General features: G+C 36.7%; 1 protein-coding gene across 3 annotated transcripts in view; it reads left to right on the plus strand.

The window, feature by feature from the left end:
- CTNNA2 (catenin alpha 2) overlaps positions 1–25,451 on the plus strand; it is a 1,119,678-nt gene that overhangs the window by 1,030,206 nt on the left and 64,021 nt on the right. For all 3 annotated transcript variants that reach the window (XM_030310974.1, XM_030310976.1, XM_030310977.1), the window contains exons 14-15: positions 8,919–9,032; positions 17,059–17,240. In XM_030310974.1, the coding sequence (XP_030166834.1) occupies positions 8,919–9,032; positions 17,059–17,240 (296 nt within the window). The remainder of the gene's footprint in view (positions 1–8,918; positions 9,033–17,058; positions 17,241–25,451) is intronic.

Consider the following 25,451-nt stretch of genomic DNA (forward strand, 5'->3'; position numbering starts at 1 on the left):
ATTTCATTGCTCCATAATATTTCATTGTAAGATATTTTTTTCTCCTTATCTTACCAACAATTTGGCATAGTTTGCAAACAATTTTCTTACCCATAGAACTCATTCTTAAACTGAAACATTCAAAAGCAAAATTGATGACACAAATACATTTGTGACTATTATGACTGAAGCAGAGATGGGGCTTCTGCAGTGCCAATCATAAGCACATGTTGTCCGATAGCAATATAATGTCAGCCACAATTGTAAGTTTAAATTTTCTAGTGGACACACTGAAAAAAAAAAAGAAGCAAGTAAAATTAATTTTAATAATATATTTAACTTAACCAAGTGTATCCAAAACATAATAATTTTTGACACGTGGTATAAGCTACATTTAAAGTTGTCACTAGCTCATTGTAGCTCATGTCTACCATATTGGATGCAACAGCCTGGATTGTATTTTCACCTTCGTCCTCTAACGTTGTCTCGAAAGCTGCTCAATAAAACCATGAGATATCTACTGAGTGCATTTTGAAAAAAACTCTCTCAGGGTGATCACTGAACATCTAAACTAATATCTCCTCAAACATTGCAAGACAGTAATAACCAAATAATGTCTGTGGTATATTGTTCTCTCTGGAAAATATATACCTGGTCTTTTGAGTATTTTGTATATGTCATTAATTCTCCCCCAAATCCTGGTATGTTTGAAGTCATTAAATTCATGAGTGGTCCTCTTCAACTGTGGTATCCAGAGTGCACCTTGATGCTTCCATGGTGATCTGAGCAGGTGGAGTAGAGTATCACCAAGAAGAGTCTCTCTTCCCTCTTGGTATCTGTGCTTCTCCTGAAACGATCACCAAACTCCTTCACTTGGGAGTGAAGCATCTTAGAATTTTCTTCCCTTTAAATTCAGCTTGACTGTTTTCATGTTAACTAGGTCTGCCTTTCATAATAATTTTATGATCAATTCAAAGTGTTCAGATCATTGCATAAGTTGTATCAGACGACACTAATTACACTTAACAATGTGGAGTTCAAATTTGGAATTTGGAGACTATCGGTTGTATTTCCTGATCTTCTAACTTGCCCGTTTTAGATCTGTCAACTTCATCACCTTTCAAGATTTGGCTGAGACCTTCTTTCTTCAAGTTTTTTTCCATCAAAAATTCTGTCACTCTCTTTTAACTTCTGTAACTTTCTGCTTGCTATAGTGTTTATTACATTATTCCCTTTTATGTCGATTGCCTTCTTTAGACTGAAATTTTGGAAAGCAAAGCTTGTATTTTTATTTTCCCTGCACTGTGGTGCATTTTCTGGTGCTTTATGTGCACTGTATGTGTGGTGGTGGTGGAAACAGATACCTGGGGAGATAGGAAGGTGACAGAGAGAAAAGGGATGAGGATTGGAGGAGGAGAAGCCAAAGAGAAAAAGGCAGGCTTTTAAACCTATAAGAAATTAGATCATTTTTTTCCATTACATACTAACTTGTGAAATAAGGTAATAGACCATGAGAGTTATGTTTTCAAAGCATTTGACACTAAATCCCACTATAATGCTTCAGATATATTCCCTCTTTTGCCATTTTTCTGCTTTGTTAGCCTTCACATTTTTGTGACAACCATTCATCCGGGAGGCTGAGGAAGTTTATAGCCATCATTCATTTATTCATTCGTGAGCTGTAAAAAAACATAATTTTAGATAAAATGCCATATCTTTGTTTCATGTAGTGTCATTCCTGCATCTCGACATTTCAAGTGATTTGATCAGATGGATTTCACACCACTTAAAACTTAAGAGAGAAATGTACAGTATGTACAAATTGTTATTTTTAAAATCCTTCTCCGTTCAGCACCCACATGGCTCCATCTTGTACTTAATTTCTTGGTTTACTTTCCTAGTACAATGATTAGGTCTACTTAAAAATCCACTGCACTAAGTTTGAAAGAAAGACAGTGAGATGAGTAGAGCTGTTTCTTTCCCAGCAAATCTGGCCATGCCCCCTTCCCTCCCAAAGTGTTGATTATACTTTGTAAAAAGTATAATTCCTCCCCCCACCTCACCCGTGAAAATAAATGCATCATGGATCCTGAAGGGTTAAGTGCTCCATCACCTTGCCTCTCACTAATCAATACATATTTAATGTGATGTGGTCCAGGCACTCCAGGGCAGCTCCAGACAACCCTCTGAAGTAGACAAAACTTGTCCTTTCTGTACCCCAACCTCACCTTTCAGGACCCCACTTCTCTCTTGGAACAGGTATAGTCTGCTGTGAGACTAGGTTTTGTTTACTTCTTGGTGAGACTTGTCCTTGGTAATCTATCAGCCAAGAAGGAGTTTTCTAATTACCCCAGCTGGTAATTTAAAAAAAGGAATACACCTGATGGTCGTTGTTTGCAGTATTTATATCCTGTAACCTTGCTGTGAACTTTGAGTTAGAGAATACTGAAACATTGTTCCAAAGGGAACATTGTTAGGTTCCTGTGAGCCTCTGTTTACATTCTTATCCGCTGATCAATATATAACTGTGTTTTATATTTTTATATTTTATGTTTTTGCTTAAAGACACTTTATTTAATACATGGTGCTGACTCATTAACATTGAACTCACAGCCAGCCTCACTATAATTCATTCCTGAAGGAAGCTCATCTAACACAAGCATTTTCTCTGTAAGGTGCATCACAACCTTCTTACACTTAGGAACACTAAATAACATGTTAGCACTGTACTTGCAAGACATTTTAAGCAGAGGAAAAAAAATGAATGCTTATTTATAGCGTCAAAGCTGAAACAAAAAGGCAGAGCCTTGTGCTATGTGACCTCAGCTGGGAGCACACAGATTAGGTGTCTCAAATTTTTTTGCCACGTTGTACTTGTCTGTGAAAAACTACCCAAACACTGATTTGGGGATTACAAAGAAGCTTTGGCGAGTAGGCAAATTCACAAATAAGGAATCTACAGGTAATGAGAACCAAGTTAACATTTAAGAGTTAGACATTTAATATGGGAAATTAAGATAACTGGGTAGGGTAGAAGGAGGTAATATCTTGGTGTTAGGATATCGCTATAAAAAAAACAGTAATTTCTTCTCATAACAATAACCCTGAAAAAATCTTTTATGATATCTATATTCTTTTATAATGTAATTGGAACCCATTAATTTGGCTGCACATGATACTTTTGAAAGCAGGTCACAGAAACAGTAGTGCCTGGGTTCAGATAAAAGTCTAAAGTTTAGGGGCGCCTGGGTGGCTAAGATAGTTAAGCATCTCACTTTGGCTCAGGTCATGATCTTGCGGTTCGTGGGTTCAAGTCCTGTGTCAGACTCTGTGCTGACAGCTCAGAGCCTGGAGCCTGTTTCGGATTGTGTGTGTGTGTGTGTGTGTGTCTCTCTGTGCCTCTCCCCTGCTCGCTCTCTGTGTCTCTCTCAAAAATAAATAAACATTAAAAATCAATAAATAAAAAAATAAAAGTCTAAAGTTTAACTTGATCTATCCCAAGCTGTGCCTGAAAGGGCCCTTGGGGCATTGTAAGATGTTTTAAAATTTCAAGGGAAACATGCAGATGTCTCTCCGATATTGTGGGAAATATTAGCCAAAAGTAGTTCACGGTTTAAACACTAGGTTGGTGTATTTGTTTTAATAACATCCTGTATTTGTGAAGCTGGGCTTTTGGTGGTTGCTGTGAGAAAAAGGAAACTCAGTGGATGTTCAGTTGTCATGTTGTTAAGTCTAATCAACTTAATCCATTTTTGTGATTTAACTGCTTCATCAACAGAACTGTTAGGCTTGTGGCTGTTTTGTTTGTTTTGTTTTGTTTTGTTTTTAGCCCAGAGGCACCTTGAAAAAGATGACTGAGACACAGTGCTTCAAGCAATAAAGTTTGAGGACCTATGGCTTAAGTATTTGGGCATCACTGGCACACTGATTTTCATCTCTGCTTCAGTTTGCTTATCTGCAAACGAGGACAAATACGGCCATAGCTATAAAGTACTAGCATACAACTGGCAGTAGTTTCCCAAGAAATATTTTTTCTCATTCTGCTGGGGTGAAGTTTCTTATTACAATCCATTAACGAAATAGAATTTGTCAAGTAAGTTAACAATATTATTAAAATGGCAGGGATTAGAGTTACTCATCAGAGCTAGAAAATAAAGAGTTGAGGAGACTTCAGAAACAACTTTGGTGGCAAAATTGATGTTCCTCTTGCAGATCGCTATTATCCAGTTAATTAACATGGTTCCATAAGGTTCCTCGTTTTGTTTTCCTAACCCAAGTAATTAGAAATAATGTCTTATGATTTTAAGAAAAATTCGGTAATTTTCTCTTGGTTATCTGTTCATTAAGTATTTATTTAAAGCTTACTAGATGCCCCACACTGTTAGAGGGACCCTGAATGCAGAGGTGAACAAAACGCATCAAGAGATGTATATTCCTCTGGTGGAAGACAGAAAATAAGCAAGGAGATAGAACATGTCAGTTATTGTGCCATGGGGAACACAAGCAGTATAAGGGGATAGAACACAGGACGGGTATTCGTTTTATGAAGGATGGTCACTGATTGAGTGGCATTTGAGAATAGACGTAGAGGAGGAGGAAACAAGCTATAATAATATTAGAGGAAATGTGTTCCAGGTGGAAGGAATGGCAGGTGCAGACTAAGGACCATGCTGAATGAGATGGGAGCCATTGAAGTGTTCTAAGCTAACTTAGATCTTCCAGGGATCTTCACCCTAAGAGTAGACTGTATGTGGAAAAAATAGAAGCAAGGAGATCAATCAAGAGTCTTTCAGAATGACGCAGGATAGAGATGCCAATGGCCAGTCAGTCCTGACTGAGGTGACTTTGCTCTACATTGACTTCAGGGAAATGTAATTCTGTTTTTTTCCATTCCATTGGTATAGTCATTCTGCTTGGGAAATCCTTCTTCATGCATCACCCGAACTCTCTTGTTGCCTCTCCATGTCCTCCTCATCTTTCTGTTCCTAATGAAACTCTCATACGCATTTGAGCCTTTATTTTAAATGGGCCTCAATATATTTTTCATGTGTGCTGGTGAAACAACTCTAAATCCCTCTGTCTTTTCTCATTTTGCTTCTCTCCAGAAACTGTTTTAGAGGATACTGAGCATTTGATTAGGAGCCAGAGGCAAGCAGATTGGTCCTTTTCTGCAACTGGCATGTGTTGTGACCCGCCTGGACAAGCACATGATTTTCTTGAGCCTGTGTAATAGGCACAAGAAAATCTCATAGACTCTTAGAGGGGGCAGATTTTAGAGACCAAATACTTTAATTGTGTCATTTTTCAAATTAAACCCACTTTTGCAGTCTAACAATCAGATAATAGACCTAGGCAACCGAGAGTAGACCCAAAGTGGTTCTTGATTATTGTAAAAAAGTCTTCCCTGGGAGCACAGAAAGACAGAATTGAGACTTGATCCTCAGAGTCCAGCCTCCGCTCTAGTGAATTACACATTTTGGTGATTCTTTTTACTCTATAAGACTACCTAATGATATAAGTCCTATTATCTCTGGGCCCATTTGCAGACCTTCACTATTTTTCCATGTCTCCTTTAATGTATGGGGATCTTTGAGCAACTGACACATAACACTGCTACTTTTTAAATTTTTTTTTTCAACATTTATTTATTTTTTGGGACAGAGAGAGACAGAGCATGAACGGGGGAGGGGCAGAGAGAGAGGGAGACACAGAATTGGAAACAGGCTCCAGGCTCTGAGCCATCAGCCCAGAGCCCGACGCGGGGCTCGAACTCCTGGACCGTGAGATCGTGACCTGGCTGAAGTAGGATGCTCAACCGACTGCGCCACCCAGGCGCCCCATAACACTGCTACTTTTTAAAATGAATAATTAAAAAAAAAAAAAAACAGTGCTTTCATGCAATTAACAAAATGAACATGCACACAACTTTTTAGAGAGAGAAAGAGAGCAGAAGAGAAGCAGGGAGAGAGAATCTTAAGCAGGCTCTACGCTCAGCCAAGAGCCTGACATGGGGCTTGATCCCGTGACACTGGGATCACAACCTGAGAGGAAATCAAGAGTCAGATGCTCAACAGACTGAGCCACCCAGGCACCCCACACAGAAACATTTATATGGGTGACTTGGATGGGTTTGCTGCATGATTAAGGCACAAGAAAATATTTTAAGCTCACCTATTTGCCTGGTGTTACTTGTGATGGTTACAGGCATAGGCCCTGAGCCCCCTCAACTTGCTAGGTGTAACACCCTGGAAAACTGACTTGACTCTGAGTCTGTTTATACATCTGTAAGATGGGGATTCAATGTATTTCATTAGGTTTTTACATGGAGTAAATCCTTTAGCTGAATGCTCGGCCCATAGTGGTTGGTAAAAAATTATTCCCATTATTATCATTGCAGTTGGTATTGGGTATATATTTTGTTAAGCATAATAATCATCATTATCACATATTACTTTAATTCACTTTTATCATTTACAAAGCATTTTCATATATGTTTTATCCTACAATCCTGAGAGGTAGATGGGACAAATAGGAATTATGATCTCCATTTTATGAGTGAGAAGATAGAGAAGCAGAAAAACTGTACATGACTTGCCAAAGACACATAGTTTGTGAGTGGCAAAGTTAGGCCAAAAACATTCCAGTTCCCTAGGTCCACTTCCAGGTTTTTTGTGTTTTGGGCTTTTTGTTTCTGTTTTTTTTTTTTGTTTTTTGTTTTTTTAAACTTTGTTTTGGTTCCCGAGCCATAGTCACTTGAATGAAAGCTCATCATTATTAACCGTATGATGCCAGGTTGTGTTTGTCATTGACTCATCTACTAAACACACAGATCATTGAAATGTTTGGACACAGTGCTATAGGCACTGTCATATTTTCCCTTTTTTCTGTTGAGTGAGGTTTTTCATTTTACTTTTCTCTCTCCTTTTGAAAAACTAATGATGAAAAGCACTTGAAATCTTGTCATCTCATCCGTCAGCAGAATTTACCAACTTGCTGTAATTGTTCTCTAGTACATTTCAGAAGAGTGAAAAATGATCAGAGATTATTGTCTCTGTCCGCAATGAAAATACAACCAGTTATTTGAACCACGTTCTGCCCACCCCACCCCTCCTTTAGTTAATAAAGTATGGGAACAAAACCTCTTTCTTCCCTCTTTCTTTTAATAATTCTGTGAAAGAAAATTGAACATCTGTAGATGACTGTGTGAATATTAATAGGGTTGATGGAGAGAGAGAAGGAAAACAAGAAGGATACGCCAAAGCTTGGAAAATTACTACACATAAGGTGATATTGGCATGAAGACCCCATTTTATGCCTGTCTGACCAATCTCAAGGCTTCATCAATAACCACACCTGATTAATTACAGTGAGGTAGCCAAAGAAACCAGCAGAATAAAAATGTGCCCTTTTGGATGAGGAATGGGTACCTGTATCATCAGTACTGCTGTGGTCTATTTCTTCCTTTTGAAATACAGAGCCCTGGGAGATGGTGTTACTGTGTGCCAGGAGGCAGTTTGTGGGTGACTGTCAGATCTCAGTCTAATGACCATTGATCTAAGAATGTCACACTAATGCACTGTGTCCCCTTTGTGAATCATCCCCACCACTTCCGAGTTCATCTTCTTAGAATTAACAGAGATGATAGTCTACGGTACATGCTGCAAAATTTAGAAAGTTTTGAGCAGGTATAATCTCTCATGCCTCAGTTTCCTTATCTGTAAAGTGGAGAAAATGGTGTCTGCATGATAGAACTGTTAAGAAAATGGTATGAATTAGTATATGTAAAGTGCTTAGAGAAGATAGGCATTGGCACATGAAAACCACTTAACACATGTTATCTATTATGGTTATTAAAGATGGGGAGTATTTTTATTTCTGGATTTGTAGATTAATTCATACACTTTTTTCTGACACTGGACGGGATCTTCATGTAACTACCCACTTTAAAGACATTCTATAGCTGCAATTCTTACCTGATTTATAAGGTGAAAAAGTTAGACACAATTGGGCACTTGTGTCTAAATTCTAATTCTGTTGTTAACTGGGTTAGGGACATTGGACATGTTGTTTCTCAGAACCTTGGTGTTCTTATCTCTAAATAGAGAATGATCCTTCTTTCACTGTGCTTGGTTTTAGCTAAATTGATACTATGTATGAAAGAGTTATTTAATCCTTTGTAGTTGTGTAGTAATTGGTGGCTTTACTTTTTAAAAGTGTTTGAATGAATTGATTTCAAAATCCTAAGAAATTATGATGGAAAACACTTTTTAAATGCCTATTATATGCTAGACACTCTACACAAAGAATATTACTTAATCTTCACAAAAATCACAGAACAACTTTTATCAATATCACAAGGGAGGAAACCAGAACTAAGAGGATTTGCCAGTAGTCACACAGGGGTTCATATTCAGGCAGTCTTGAGTCTGGAATTCATAGTCGCAACCTGTACAGTATACAATTTAGTGACCACATCAGATACTTCATCTGGAATAACCATTGGCTTGGAGATTGTTTTCACTATCAAGACTAAAAAAGACTGGGAATAGAGCAAAAAGGGTATTATAGACCACATATAGGTATAACTTTTGTTGGTGGTGGTTATTTTCTATCTTAAATAGATTTCTATGGATGGAAAAAACACAAATATAGTTTGTCTTAAAACTAGAAAGCATGTCATGTCAAGAGTTAAATAGCATTTTAATACCTACAGGAGGAAGAAATAAAGTATATATTTTTTTAAAAGGTAAACTGGGGCAGCTAGATTTTTCTGACTCCATTGCAGCCAGCACCCCCCTCCATAACCCCCTACATGTAACTGCCTACAAGCTCTCTTTCCCGGGAGCCACTTAGCCTTATCTGCCACAAAGTATATGGGTGGCATTGAGGGTTATCAGTTTAGAATATGCTGATTCTTCTCCTTTCCTTTGTACTTTTAGACCCCAGAAGAACTAGAAGACGATTCTGACTTTGAGCAGGAGGATTATGATGTGCGCAGCCGGACAAGTGTTCAGACTGAGGATGACCAGCTCATTGCAGGACAGAGTGCACGGGTGAGTGGACATCCAGGACTTGGGTTCATGCACCGGGGCTATTTACACCACATTGATTTGAGGGTATTTCTGACCAGAGTCTTGGAATCCCAGAGATTCATAGCTCAGAAGTCTGCCTTCTTATTTGTGGTTGTTTTTAGGAATTCATATTATTTTTTTTAATTTTTTTAAAATATTTATTTATTTTTGAGACAGAGAGAGACAGAGCATGAATGGGGAGGGTCAGAGAGAGAGAGGGAGACACAGAATCCGAAGCAGGCTCCAGGCTCTGAGCTGTCAGCACAGAGCCCAATGTGGGACTTGAACTCACGGATCATGATATGACCTGAGCCGAAGTCGGACGCTTAACCAACTGAGCCATCCAGGCGCCCCACAATTCATATTTTACACAATGGAAATAACCACTAGTGCTTCTGATTCCTATTAACTCCATTTTCTCTCCATCACTTGAGACTTAGCAGCCACATCACTCCAAACAATTTAAGAGTATAGTGGATTTTATTGGTTTGGAATCGTGAATAGATAGTTCAACAGCTAAGGAACACATGAATACTCAGATCTTGTATTGGCACAGACACCACAGTTCTGCTTGAGGTTTCCAAGCTTATTAACTCAAGAGGGAAGGACAAATGGAAAATTAGAGCGCTACTTTGTTATGGGCTCCATACTCTGTTCCATGTTCTGGCCTAGGGTCTCTGGTGAACAAGACCACATCTTTGAAATTGGTCCAAATTCATCAGAATAGAGAAGTAACTCCCCCTCCCTCTCGCTAATACCTGCTTATGGCCAGGGTGGTAGCCCTAGATCTGTCTGCCACATGATAGAAAAAGAAATTATACAGACATATTAGAAATATGCCAGTTTAAGGCATGGAGCAGGAAGCAACAGAAAGATTATTGCTCTGGCTGCCATTTGAACATTCCTGAACACTCAGTGACACTATCTACCAACAAAAGTGTTTCTAAGAGGATTCTGACCATCCTATTAACTGTATCTCCTTGAGGGTAGATGCAGGTAATCAAGGCAAGTTTCAAGAGATTATATCCCTGGGGATTATAAAAGAGGGTGAGATTATCCTCCCTTTAAAGACTCAGTTTTTATAGGGTGAAAACAATCTCATTATATAGATTGAGTTCTTACTATATTCTAGTTAGAGTATTTTAATTCTCTATTAAGCTTTACTTTAGGAAAAATAATGTATAGGAAACATGAGTTTGTATGCGAAGCATGAGTCTGAGTGATTTAGGACAGAGATTAGGAAACCCCAGAAAGCTCACACTGGTTTAGGAATTGTGAAAGAAGAGTAGACAGGGGAAGGGAAGAAAAAAAAAAAAAAAAGTTAGAGAGGGAGGGAACCAAACCATAAGAGACACTTAAAAACTGAAAATAAACTGAGGGTTGATGGGGGGTGGGAGGGAGGGGAAAGTGGGTGCTGGGCACTGAGGAGGGCACCTGTAGGGATGAGCACTGAGTGTTGTATGGAAACCAATTTGACACTAAATTTCATATTAAAAAAAATAAAATAAAGAATAAATAAATAAACAGGACTCAAAGAGGACTAAACTTTATGTTAAGAAAATCTTTGTACTTATAACCCAATTTCTCTTTCATGCTTTATGCCCTGATACTCTCATCCAACAGTGAAATGATTCACAAGATATATAGATGGACATTGATAGGGGAAATACGAGGGTAAAAGCCAGAATATTAAAGATGCACTGGCTTTGGTTCAGACAGATTTGGTTTTGAATTGTAAAGAGTGGAATGAGGACAATGCTCCATTACATGTTACTTAATTGCTATGAGCCTCAGTCCTTTTATCTGTAAAATGTGAATAATAGACTTGATAGAATTCTTTTGAGGTTTAATTGCTTAATATTTGTAAAAAAATGAACAGAATACCTGACATACATTAAGTGCTCAATAAAGAATGACTGAAAATTGTCATCCTTTGGAAGAGAAATCATTTTGTATCACAGATTAGTGACAGTAGAAAAGTACACAAAATAATATGAAGCCCCCTACTTTGCAAATCTTTTGTGGACTGTAATCCTTCCCCCACTTCCAATGTTGAAATTTGAGAAGTTCATTAAGCTGAGAGGCTTTGGAGCCTGTTTTGGCATAACACTAAATCATTTCATCCATCAGGTCAGTTCCTCTTCAGAATTAAATAAAACCAGCATTTTTGTGTCCATGACAAAGGGCAAATTTGAGTAATTCATCCAAACATTAATCAATTCAAAGTCAGTTTGATTGACTGAATGCAATTCAGTGTTGATACAGCCCGGTATCTTGTCTCAATGATCAAGGCATATTTACAACCCTTATCGTATTTTATAATCACCATCTTGTCAAAATGGCATTATTAGTCCCACTTCTTACAAGAATGTAGTCCCATTGTACTTCCATTTCATGCATCTTACATTAGATATCAAGTCAATTAAGATGGGTGAAAACAGAAGTCAGATGGCACCTGTCTATATCATCTATTATATTTTTCACCCAGTAGGTGAAAAGACAATTGTTTTTTTTTTTTTTTAAAGGTTTTTCAGCATGAATTATGAACACAGTCCAGGATAGTAACAAAGTACCCCTATAATCCAGTACTTGGTGATTTGTCTTTGAGATCCATCATGTGGCCTGTGTGATTAACTTGCAGCAGACAGCATTAGTTATTGAGTCAGCCTATTTTAGCCTGTAATTATATGATGACAAATCAGAGACCTAGAATTATGGCTGTAAGTTGGAAATAAGAGGGTGCATTGAATTGCTGAGATGACAGATGGTCGAACTTTTGACCAGAGAAGTATGTTAACTTGGTCAAAATTGTGAAGGAGACCAAAGTTGTCTTTGACAGAGGTAGTTGCCCTTTGTATCAGTCAGTCCTTCCTTGTTAACAGCCTTATTTTTTGTTTGCATTCAGATAAATTCCTCCTCTCTGAAAGGGTAAATTAATCTATAAGGAGGTTAAGGTAGGAGAAAAGCTTTTAGTACCTACTCTAACATTGCTCCCAAATTCTGAAATTAGATTATTTCCTTTATGTGTCCCTATCTGATGCTTCTCTACAGTATTTTGTTGAGAGAGGGAGAGGCAGAGAATTATCATACCCTGCTAAAATGTAGGAGGAATCAGACCCTATGATCCTAGACATGACATCTTAAAAACTGCTTCTTCACAGGTTGACGTAGTTAAAATTGGTCAATGAAAACTTTCGGGCACTTAACCTTAGTGATGGAATATATAATTTGGAGTCATACAGACCTGATTTTAAATATTGTCTTGATCAAGCTGTGTCTCTTTGGGCAAATTTCTTAGCCTCTCTACGCTTTATCTCTCTCTCCTTCTCCCTTTCTTTCTCTCTCTCCCTCTCCTCCTCCACTGTCTACCTCATGATGTCCGATTAGGAGAACTGCATGATAAAATTTGTATCATAAGATGTGTCACATAATATGAAGTTGATAAAGATGATGATGATGATATTTCTTATAGCATAAGGCAGTTTTTCATTAGAAGGCTGGTCAAATAATTTAACCTAAAAAAGCATGGACAATTTAGGAAATCATGAAAGTTTTTACTTGAACTAGTGGGATAATTAACTCAATTTTCCTGTTTACTTCCGGGCCTGAGACTGGTAAAAGTCAAAGGACCCACTCTTTAACTACTTATATTTATTATTCTGCTTTAAAACCAAGTGAGCAGAGATTGACACATTGAGTTTTAGCCCTTTTAATCACTTATTTATAAAGATGTACTTTAAGCCTAAATGTTAGACTCTTACTCTGGCTTAAGGAACTAACACTTGTCAGTTTGGAGGCTCATAGACTCCAAAAGTAATTTTTTCTCCTTGAGATTGGAAAAATAATCATATCAAAAGCTCCTGAGATTTAGATTGAAGAAAAAATTCTGGGCAGAGTGATTGTTGGCTTGTATCAGTGATTTGCACTTTGGTTTAATAAGTAGAGTTTATAATTTCAATCACAAAAAAATGGTTGGCTCTTCAGAAGAAAAGCTGAGAGCCTGGGATCAGGAAGCAGGGAATTTTGTGGATTAAAGTCTCTGATGCCACAATATGGGGCCCCAGATCAGCCAATCTCTGGAGCTGTGCTTGGCTACTATGCATAGAACCAGCAGAAACTCTAAGACCACCCCAGGTGATCACATCACAGATACAGAAAAGCTGATTTGTTCCCTTTCCTCTTGGCCATGAAAATCATTTTTCTCATGTTGCCTTAGTTTGAGGGAATGAACAATTGCATATTATATATTTTCTATTCAACTTAATTTGAATGTAGTCATCTTTTTTTTTCCAGCTAAAACTTTAATGTGTTAACATTTCAAACTGCTGAGTTACATTGATAAGACCTAATTAAAACGCATGTGTTGAATTTTAATTTGATTAACTTGCAAATTTTGCAGTTTGTGATCTACTGTTTATAGATAACCTTTTTTTAAGATTCCAGTTTCAGAAAAGGTCAATTATGAATTTTTAAAAGCCAGGAGCATTTTAAGAATATTTAGGAAAAGGCTTTGGCTCATCGATAGCTACATAAGCAGAAGCAAATGTAATGACACTTGCACCCAGGTCACACACCATTAAGTGCATTATGTGGGTTGAGCACCCCTAGAGTCAAAATAACATGTTCTTTTGCAAATCTGCTTTGAAGGGGCCATTTTTTTTTCTTCAGAATTGTGCCCTTAGAAAATGTTTGTCAGTTCTAGTAACTTCTCTTGAACTCTGTTGATGCAGTGAGTGGAAAAATGGTTACACAGTCAATCAGAAGGTATATATTGAGCTTCTACTGTTTGCAGGATGCTGAGGCCTCTACCCTAAGGAAGCTCTGAGAGAAGTCAAAAGTAGGGCATCAATAGGAATTAGAGAGTAGAACAAGGCAGTTAATACTCAAATCCTAAATTATACAACTGAAACTCATGTGATAGAGTTCAAAGAAAAGTGTACACCCTTCAGTGCACAAATTAACCCTTTTGAGACAATGAAAGTTTCATTGCTTTCCATCTGGGTATTGAATATAGAGTCTGAAGGTCTGGTGGGTAGTTTTACAGATTCTTCTACAGAAAAGCACCTAATGAATGGTTTACATAATTCTAGTTAGGACTTCTGAGGTCTAAGTAAAACATGAATATCAGTTTTATATGAGGACGACAAATTAATCTAGGACAGCATCAGATCATCAGACAGGGATGCATCAGGAAAAAAGTGCATATTTAACTTCTGCAAATCCATACCTATCTCAAATGCAATGGGATAGCTGTCTTGTTATTAGTACAGTATTTCATATTTGAATTTATAATCAACTCTTTGGTATATCAGCCACCTTTTTGATAGTTTTTAAAGTACTTTAAAATATTCTTCAAAAATACTATTTTAACCATATAGTATTTGTCCCAGTCTGACTTTTTAAATATGGATAGCAATTTGTGTATATGCACATGGACACTCACATACACATACACAGACACTCACATGTTAGTTATATAAAGCCACACACATGCCTGCATGGAAGTTTGTACACATGGCTATATATTAGTAAGATGTATCTGTGCAGCTACTTGTCTGAGGACACCTTCGTGTAAATTATACAAAGAGATCCCTTACTCAGGCAAATAAAGTCTCATCTCTAGGATGTCCAGCCTGGTGAACAATGCTTGTGATTTCAGCAATACTTGCCCCACTGGAATGGGATCATTGTGTAGTGTCAAACCTGTATGGTTGTGCATGGTGATCCACTTGTACACGGTAGTTAAGTATGGTGTTAGTTGACCTGGGTTTGAATCCTATACATACAGCTTATTAGTTGTGTAATATTGAGAATTTAATTTCTCTGGGTCTTAGTATCACCATTAATAAAATAGTGGTAATAATATTATTAATCTTGTAGAATGCTTAAGTAGATTGTTTTTTTTGTTTTCTTGTTTTTGTTTTTTGTTTTTTGTTTTTTTTTTTTTACATACATAAGCCTCTTAGCATAGTACCTGGTATACATTTCTGTACTCAAGGAATCATGTCAATTGTCTATTTAGGTATAGTAACATAGACTCTGGGCCCATCCCTTCTCTTTCATAGCAACTAAGTAATGAGCTCAAGGGGTAGCTGGAAAGGAAAACTAATATAGTCATGATACTAATATATTAACAATAATCCCATAGATGCTTTCGTTTCTCTTTTTGGAAAAAACACAACACCTTTGTTATTTCATTTGCTGTCCACTATAACACCCTGAGGTAATTTTTTTACTATTCTTAGATCTGAAGAAGTTAAGAATATGATCCAGTAGCGATTAAGTCTTAACCTAAGTCAGTGATAGAGCCCATTGAGCCCAGTTTTCCTGAGTTTATGTCCATTGATATTTTTACTAGAAATCAACAACCTTTCTTCCCAATAATTTACTTACATTAGGACAAACTTTATAATTTAGGAAGCAAGGCTTTATTGTATGTGTTATTTTACTTGTCCTTTGCAAAAGTTTTAAGTTTCCCAAATCATGCTTTCGTTACTGAACACACATATCCCAGAACCAGAGGGTTACTAGTGCTGTCATACTTATCCACATGCTCCTTTCTATGAAACAGGTCACACATGGTTCTATGAGGATGGAATGAAATGATTCCAGACATTGCATTCAGGGCAATGCATACATGGTATTTACCAAATGCAGTTGATTGTCTTTATTTGTGGTACCTATATTCTATAACATCACCATGAACACTTAATTAGCAGCTATGGAGTCATGGCTTTTAGAGGAAATAGTGTTAGGTTCCTGAGAGCTCCTGGTCTCAACATTTTATTTCAACCAATAAATACAGAATCTTGTTTAATGAATGTTTCCTTTCATATGCTTTATAGTTTTGATTCGTTATCATTGAACTCATGGACAAGAGCACTGTAGCTCATGCCTGAATGAACCTTGTCTAATACATGTATATTTCTCCATAAGGCACATCACAGCCTTTCGGTGCTTAGGGACACTTAGAAAGCATTTGAGCACTATGGTTGGGGGCTATGTTAAATAGCAAAATTACCAATAAAAAGTACAAATATGTGGAAAATATGGCACCAAATAGACAACAGAAGGGACCTGTTGTTCAGTGTTGAAACGAAAAGACAGCGAATTCCTTGTTCAACCATATCTGTGAATAGGCCTGACAGGTGAACCCAATTTTTTGCAACTCTCTGCATGTCTGTGAATGACGAGAAAGCACCACAAGTATTGATTTTGGGCTGCCAATAAATTTTAGAGAGTAGGCAAATTTGTATAGAAAGATTCCATGAATAATGAGAATCAGCTGTAGTTCTTGCTTTTCTACATTCCCTTACCTAGCAACTTTTGAAAATCGACCTTTACTTCCTAAACCTATATTTTATCCCATCATACCTTCTACTTCTGCATACTAATAGGCTCTGTAGGGAGTCATGGTTATCTCAGAATTTCCACAGGGAAGATGGAAGAGGGCTGGGAATAGGTATGCCATCCCTGAAATGCCTTGGGTTAGGGGATTGTTTGGTATCTAATCATGCATTCCTTCATTAACACTCATGGAAATTCTCTCCACCCCACTTGGATGCTCAGATATTGTTTAAAATTCCTCTTCTTTCCAGCGACAGAAAGCCTTTTTTCTTTTTTTTCCTTCTCTGAACAGATTTCAGTGTTGAAAGAGGTGCATTCTTTCATCTGGTAAAAGTTTCTTGAGACCAAATATAAAAATTGTCAAGAATAGATTCTTTTGAACAAACATATGTCATCAAAGCAACACAGAAGTTCTGTTACTGTCAATGTGCACATACCTTTTGGATCTCTCTATTTTTGTGTGTGTAGGAATAGGGACAGGGATTTGGGGGATGTTACCAGTCTATGCTTTTGCTTTCCTGGGGATGGAGAAAACGTACTTTCTGGAATGGCGGGACAGTCTATAAACCTTGTCGGGGTCTGGCTTTGCCATTAACTTAAGGCAGAGTCAACCTACTTTACTTTGTCAATATTAGTCACACTTATTCTGTAACCCACACAGGCCATCATGGCACAACTACCGCAGGAGGAGAAGGCAAAAATAGCTGAGCAGGTGGAGATATTCCACCAAGAGAAAAGCAAGCTGGATGCCGAAGTGGCCAAATGGGATGACAGCGGCAATGATATAATTGTGCTGGCCAAGCAGATGTGTATGATCATGATGGAAATGACAGACTTCACAAGGTGAGGCCCAGAGACAGGAAGATGATTTTCTCATTAAACCCAGAAGCGTAACAGTGTATATTAGCATGTGAGAGCCTGCTGAAAAATTAAAATATTACATCAAAGCAAGGTAGTGGTATTATAAAATTTATATGTGTAAGTCAAAATGATATGGACCTAATTCTTAGCAGATAGTCAAGGAGGACAGATTCATTTTTGTGATTATTATTGTTTTAATTATACCAAGTCAGTCATAAAATCTAACCCCTGGGAGTTGAGTGACTCATTTTTGTTCTGTGCTGTTTTGCAATGTTTTTAAATACTGTTTTCAAGATAAGGTGAACGATTTGTTTATATTCCTTTGGGGAAAAAAATGTACATCTATACATCTGTGTGTGCATACATACATGTAATAGGTTGAATGCGAAGTCATGATCAAGCATTGATCTCAGCTCATGTTTTACCCTTACATACAAAGATTCAGTTTCCACAATCTGATCCCATAATTTTGACAGGGAAATTAAAAATTGTATAAGTTTTATTCCCTTTTGCTGTAAGCAGTGCTTTTAATAAATCAAGAGATCAGTCAGAATTTTGTCGGGAGGCTTTGCCTCACCGGGGTCATTGCTGTTTCTGCCACTGCAATTTTAATCTCCTCTTTAAAGGGAGGTGACATTTCTGCCCTTCCTACTACACAAAGGGCAAATCAAGGGAGAGCAAAGCTCAATGAAAAAAACCCTGGATTTTGAAGCTGAATACAGGTGATTTTAGACCAGCCTCTTACTGTCTTTGTTTATTTGCAAAATGGGGAAATAATGCTTTTCTTATAATCTTCATAGGAGAGCTTTAAAATCCAACGAGGTAAAGCAGTTGTAAATTATGCTGCTATACAAATAAAAGCATTATATTTATTACACTATCATTATATTACAATTTTTTTTCCATTAGAAACACAAATGCACATGATCAAGATATTTTAATGATTAAACATGATATTTGTTTATAAAACTATGTAAGATATATGGTAATGCCAAAACATCACCTTATGGGTGACAATATTTTTAAGGATTATTGAATGCTTCTAATAGGAGAAGGCTACAATTGATTTTATGTAATAAAATATGGAATATCTCTGCCTCATCCCCCTTACCCTTTGCCTCTGGCCAATATATACTAATGACATTGCCTGGGCCTTTCTCTAAATATTTTTAAATTGTTTTTGACTTCAGTGGAATTACTTTAGTAATATGAAGGTGACCTTTGAGACTTTTTATTATTATTTTTTTTTTCAACGTTTATTTATTTTTGGGACAGAGAGAGACAGAGCATGAACGGGGGAGGGGCAGAGAGAGAGGGAGACACAGAATCGGAAACAGGCTCCAGGCTCTGAGCCATCAGCCCAGAGCCCGAAGCGGAGCTCAAACTCCCGGACCGCGAGATCGTGACCTGGCTGAAGTCGGACGCTCAACCGACTGCGCCACCCAGGCGCCCCCCTTTGAGACTTTTTAAATGTCATTGTATTCATTAGAAGCTCAAATTTGTACATCCGGTTAGTCTTTGTCGGCTTCACAGATTTATTTCACACACGAAAAATAATAGCAGGAAAAAACAGTCTGAGCTACTACTTAAAGATACTTCATAGCTAAGTATGAATTGACTACAAATCAGACTGTTCTGACAGTCTCAGTCGTTGCTTTTCTAGGCCTGTGATGACTTAATTTGCTTGCTTTCAACATGGTATTAGTATTTTATCTGATAGATATTATGCAATCCGTTAATAACATCACTTGTAAAAATAATCTCATTAGTTCAAAGTGAATAATGAATCTAGTCAAGTTGCTAGTTTAGATCAGAAGAACATTTTATAATGCTCTAGATTATATATAACAGTGGTCATGGAAGAGAGATATATTTGAGGGGGTCTTGTTAGATGATGTTAAATAAAACAGACTTTCTATTAGTCAAAGTATGGTTTTAAAAGCAAAAAGAAGGCCACTTCAATTTCCTAGGGATTTCATATAATCATTTTATGCTTATTTGAGTAATGAAATGTCTAGGATAACACTGATTATCATTTGTCCTACCACCTGATGAGGAGTTTCATGCCTCTTTGTGAGGGCAAAGGGAGGAACCCAGTAATTAACGGCCAGAGAAACAGACGAGGGCGTGAATTGGAAATGGAACACGGGAATCTGAGTATTTGTCGCTATCTACATCTGCAGAGCCTCTCTGGCAAAGATGAAGCTGACTTGAGCCATTTTTTGGTGGACTCTCACCTGAGTTCTCTACTTAACCGTATGCATTATCATTATTATTGTTGCCCCAGCATTTTCTACTTCAGGGAAGAATAGTTTTAGCTGTATACTGTAAAAAGCCCTGTGTACTATATTCTCTAAAGGAAAGAAGATAGTTGGTTAGGAATTGAAACTTGACTCTTCTCAAATCATATGTTTAAATTGCATCAAAAAAAAAAAGCCTTTGCATTTATTATCATGTTGTTTTATTTTTTGCCAGTAGCTAACATTAATTTGATTCAGTCATCTCAATGATATACAGTCCATTATTATTAAAATTGGAGAGGTTCTGCCTCATTATTTGTGAAATAACTTCTTCATGGAGGATAAAACTAATTATGCCTCATGTCTTTTTCCTGTTCAGTCCTTGACTTCTATTTCATGGGCAGTGGCAGAAGCACTGTCCTGCAGAGGGTGACTCCATATTTCTGATGTCATTCTCAGTAAGAAATAGCATGTACCAGTCTTGTGTCCCAATAACATAAGGTGTGCAGATGGCAGCGGCTCAGAAAAGAAACCCAAGTTTAATTGTATAGCAAGGAACAAAGCTGTCTTTTGAGACCAACTGTAACTTCTGATCTGTAAGGAAAAGGATTTAGGCTAAGAAAAGGAACTTTCAGGGTACAGTCAACTGTAAAATGCTGAGCACTGGGCTCAGAAAACATGTAATCACCCCATTCTTCCGAAACTTAATTTCTGCCTTAGTGCAGACACTCAGTACCTCAGTCTAGGTATCACTTGGCTAGTTTTTGATTTCAGCCCTTGACCCTTTTCTGTCCCTTCCATGTCACATCTGGCCATTAAAAGGCCACCGTCTACCTCCCTTTACACCAGCTCTCTCATTAGCTCTTCTGTTCATAGAAAAAAAAAAATACAAGTACTGATTTTGCTATACAGTGCCTACCTTTTAAAAGTTTTTTTATTGAAATATATTTGACACATTACATTAATTTCAAGTGTACAACATGGTGATTTGACAATTCTGTATTTATGCAATGTTCACCACAAGTATAGCTACCATCCATTGCCATGCAATGCTATTACAATACAATTGATTATATTCCCTATGCTGAGACTTTCATCCCCATGATTTATTTATTCCATAACTAGAAACCTGTGTTTCTCATTCCCCTTCACCCGTTTTACCAGTACCCCCATCTCACCTCCCTTCTGGCAACCATCACTTTATTCTCTATATTTGTGGGTCTGTCTCTGATTATTTTGTTAGGGGTCTGTGTGTGTGTGTGTGTATGTGTGTGTGTGTGTGTGTTTTAGATTCCACCTATAAGTGAAATCATACAGTGTTTGTCTTTCTCTCTTTTGTTTCACTTAGCATAATATACTCTACGTCCATCCATGTTGTTGCAAATGGCAAGATTGCATCTTTTTTATGACTGAGTAACGTGTGTGTGTGTATCACATCTTCTTTGTCTATTCATCTATTGATGGATGCTTGGATCGCTTCCATATCTTGGCTATTGCAAATAATGCTGCAGGAAAAATAGGAGTGCGTATACCTTTCTGAATTAATATTTTCATTTTCTTTGGGTAAATACCCTGTAGGAAAAGTACAGGACCATAGGGTATTTCTATTTGTAATTTTTAAAGAAACCTCCAAACTGTTTTCTATAGTGGCTGTACCAATTTACATTCCCACCAACAGTGCACAAATATGCCTTTTTTTCCATATCCAAACATTTATTATTTCGTCTTTCTGATTCAAGCCATTCTGACAGGTGTTAGGTTATATCTCATTGTGGTTTTGGTTACCATTACTCTCATGATTAGTGATAGGGAACATCTTTTCCTGTGTCTGTTGGCCATTTGTACATCTTCTTTAAAAAATTGGGGCTCCTGGGTGGCTAAGTCGGTTAAGCATCCGACTTCGGCTCAGGTCATGATCTCGTGGTCTGTGAGTTCGAGCCCTGCATCAGGCTCTGTGCTAACAGCTCAGAGCCTGGAGCCTGCTGCAGATTCTGTCTCCCTTCCTCTCTGCCCCTTACCCATTTGCTGTCTGTCTCTCTCTATCAAAAATAAATAAATTTTTTTTTAAAAAGTCTATTCAGGTCCTCTGCCCATTTTTCATTTGGACTGTTTTTTCTTTTTTTTATTATTTAAGTTATATGAGTTATATTATATAAGTTATATATATTTTTGTATATTTTGGATATTAACCCCTTATTGGCTATATCATTTGTAAATATATGTTCCTATTCAGTATGTTGTTTTTGTTTGTTTGTTTGATAGTTTCCTTCACTGTGCAAAGGATTTGTTTTAAATTTATTTATTTGTTTTGAGAGAGAGAGAGGGAGAGAGAGAGAGAGAATCTCAAGAGAACCTCACTGTCAGCACAGAGCCTGGCATAGAGCTCTGATCTCACTAACCATGAGATCACTGCATGAGCCGAAATCAAGTGTCAGAGGCTTAACCAACTGAGCCACCCAAGTGCCCCCAAATGATTTTTTTTTTTGGTGTAGTCCCAATAGTTTGTGTTTGCTTTCATTTCCCTTGCCTGAGGAGACATAACTAGAAAAATATTGCCAAGGCCAGTGTTGGAAAAAGTACCGCCTATGTGTTCTTCTAGGAGTTTGATGGTTTCATGTCTCACATTTAGGTCTTGAATCCACTTTGAGTTTGTTTTTGTGTGTGGTGTAAGAAAAGTGTTCCTGTTTCATTGTTTTTGCACATAGCTATTTAGTTTTCCCAGCACTGTTTTTTGAAGACTGTCTTTTCTCCAATATATTCCCCAATATATTGTCCCTGCCTTTTTCATATTAATTGACTATATAAGCATGGGTCTACTTCTGGACTCTGTATCCTGTTCAATTGATGTACTAGTCCATTTTTGTGCCAATACCATACGTTTTGATTACTATAGCTTTGTAATAAAACTAGAAATCAGTGATTGTGATACCTCCAGCTTGTTTTTTCTTTCTCAAGATTGCCTTGGTTATCCAGGGTCTTTTGTGTTTCTATACAGATTTTAGAATTATTTTTTCCAGTTCTGTGAAAAATAATATTGGTGTTTTGATAGAGATTGCATTGAATTGGCAGATTGCTTTTGTAGTGTGGACGTTTTAACAATATCAATTCATCCAATCCATGAGAATGTTTTATCTTTCCATTCATATGTGTCATCTTCAATTTTTTTCTTCATTATTTTATAGTTTTCACAGTACCAGTCTTTCAGCTCCTTACTTATTTCTAGGTATTTTATTCTATTGGTGCAACTATAAATTGAACTGTTTTCTTATTTTCTCCTTCTATTTCATTATTAGTGTATAGAAATGCAATAGATTTCTGTATATTGATTTTGTGTTTTGCAACTTCACTGAACTCATTTATATATCTAGTAGTTTTTTGGTGGTCTTTAGTGTTTTCAAGTATAATGTCCCATCATCTACAAATAATGGAAGTTTTACTTCTTCCTTACCAATTTGGATGCCTTTTATTTCCTGTCTGATTGACGTGGCTATGACTTCCAATACTATGTTGAATGAAACAGAGTGGACATCTTTGTCATATATTTTTTTTAATTTTTTAATGTTTATTTTTTGACAGTGAGGGACAGAACACAAGCAGGGGAGGGACAGAGAGAGAGAAGGAGACACAGAATACGAAGCAGGCTCCAGGCTCTGAGCTGTTAGCACAGAGCCTGAGATGGAGCTCAAACTCACAAACTGTGAGATCATAACTTGAGCCAAAGTCAGATGCTCAACTAACTGAGCCACCCAGGCACCACTTTGTCATGTTTCTGATCTCAGAAGAAAAGTTCTCACCTTTTCACCACTTAGTATGATGTTAGCTGTGAGTTTGTCATTTGTGACCTTAATTATATTGATACATGTTCCTTCTAAATTCATTTTGTTGAGAGTACTTTTTTTATTATGAACAGATGTTGAATATTTTCAAATAATTTTCTGTATGTATTGGGATGATCATGTGATTTTTGTCTTTCATTTTGTTAATATGATGTATCACACTGATCAATTTGCAGATATTGAACCATTCTTGCATCCCTGGAGTAAATCCCACTTGATTTTGGTGAATGATTATTTTAATATATTGTTCAATGTTGTTTGCTAATATTGAGGATTTTTGAATTCATTAGGGATATTGGCCAGTAGCTTTCCTTTTGTGTAGTGCTTTATCAGGTTTTGGGATCAGGATAATGCTGGCCGTCTAGAATGTATTTGGAAGTTTTCCTTCCTCTTCTATTCTTGGAATAGTTTATAGAGAATAGGTATTAACTCTTCCTTAAATGTTTGGTAGAATTCACCTGTGAATCTATCTGGCCCTGGACTTTTGTTTGTTGGGAATTTTTTGCTTACTGATCCAATTTCATTATCTTTCATATTTTATGTTTCTTCCAGATTGAATATTGGAAAATTGAATATTCTAGAAATTTATCTATTTCTTTTGTGTTATCCATTTGTTAGCATATACATTTTTGTAGTAGTCTCTTACAGTCATTTGTATTTCTGTGATGTCAGTTGTTACTTCTCTTTTTTCATTTCTTATTCCTTTCTCCTTTTCCCCTCCAATCCGGCCCAAGTCTTAATGATTTTGTTTATCTTTTGAAGAACCAGCTCTTGGTTTCATTGATGTTTTCTATTATTTTTAGTTTCTTTTTAATTTATTTTTCTTTGATCTTTATTACTTCCTCTCTTATACTCATTTTGAGTTGTGTTTATTCTTCTTTGTCTACTTCATTTAGGTGTTAGGTGAGATTGTTCATTTGAGGTTTTTCTTGTTTCTTGAAGTAAGCCTCCATTGCTATAAATTTACCTCTTAAAACTGCTTTCACTGCATTACAAATGTTTTTGACTATTGTGTTTCCATTTTCATTTTCCATGTATTTTTTAATCTCCTTTTTGATTTTTTGATTACCTCATTGGTTGTTAAATAGCATATTGTTTAGCCTTCACATATTTGTGCTCTTATTTCTTTGTGTTTGTTGTTGTTATAATTTATTTCTATTTTCATACCATTGTGGTTGGAAAAGATGCATGATGTGATCTCAGTCTTATTAAACTTACTGAGACTTGTTTTGTGACCTAACATGTGATCTTAGAGAATATTCCATGTGCATTTGAAAAGAATGGGTATTCTGTTGTTTTTAGATTAAATATTTTGTATGTCTGTTAAGTCCATTTGGTATAATTTGTTGTTCCAAGACATTGTTTCCTTATTGATTTTCTGCCTGGATGATCTATCCATTGGTGTAACTAGGGTGTTAAAGTCTCCTATTTTTATTGTATTACTGTCAATTTCTTCCTTTATGTTACTAATATTTGCTTTATGTATTTAGGTACACCACTGTTGGGTACATAGATATTTACAATTTTTATATCCTCTTATTTGATTGACTCCTTTATCATTGTGTAATGCCTTTCCTTGTCTTTTGTTCCACTCTGTTTTAAAGTCTTTGTCTGATATAAGTATTGCTACCCCAGCTTTTCTTCCCTTCTATTTGCATGGAATACCTCTTGCCATCCCTTTACTTTCCATCTGTATGTGTCTTTAGGTCTGAAGTGAGTCTATGGTAGGCAATATATAGATGGGTCTTAATTTCTTTTTATCCATTCCAATACCATCACCTTATTTCTTTTGCTGGAACATGTAGACCATTTACATTTAAAGTAATTATTGATATTTTTATTCTTATTTCCATTTTGTTCATTGTTTTCTGGTTGTTTTTGTAGTTCTTCTCTGTTCCTTTCTTCTTCTCTTGCTCTCTTTCTTTGTGATTGATAACTTTCTGTAGTGTTATGCTTGGCTTTCTTTCTCTTTGTTTATTGTGTATCTATTCTAGGTTTTGCTGTGCAGTTACCATGAGATTCATATATAACATCCTAAGTATATAGCAGCCCATATTAAGTTGATGGTTACTTAAGTTCAAACACATTCTAAACACCTTCATTTTTATTGCCCCCCC

This window comes from Lynx canadensis, chromosome A3, assembly GCF_007474595.2.
Source record: "Lynx canadensis isolate LIC74 chromosome A3, mLynCan4.pri.v2, whole genome shotgun sequence".
NCBI lineage: Eukaryota > Metazoa > Chordata > Mammalia > Carnivora > Felidae > Lynx > Lynx canadensis.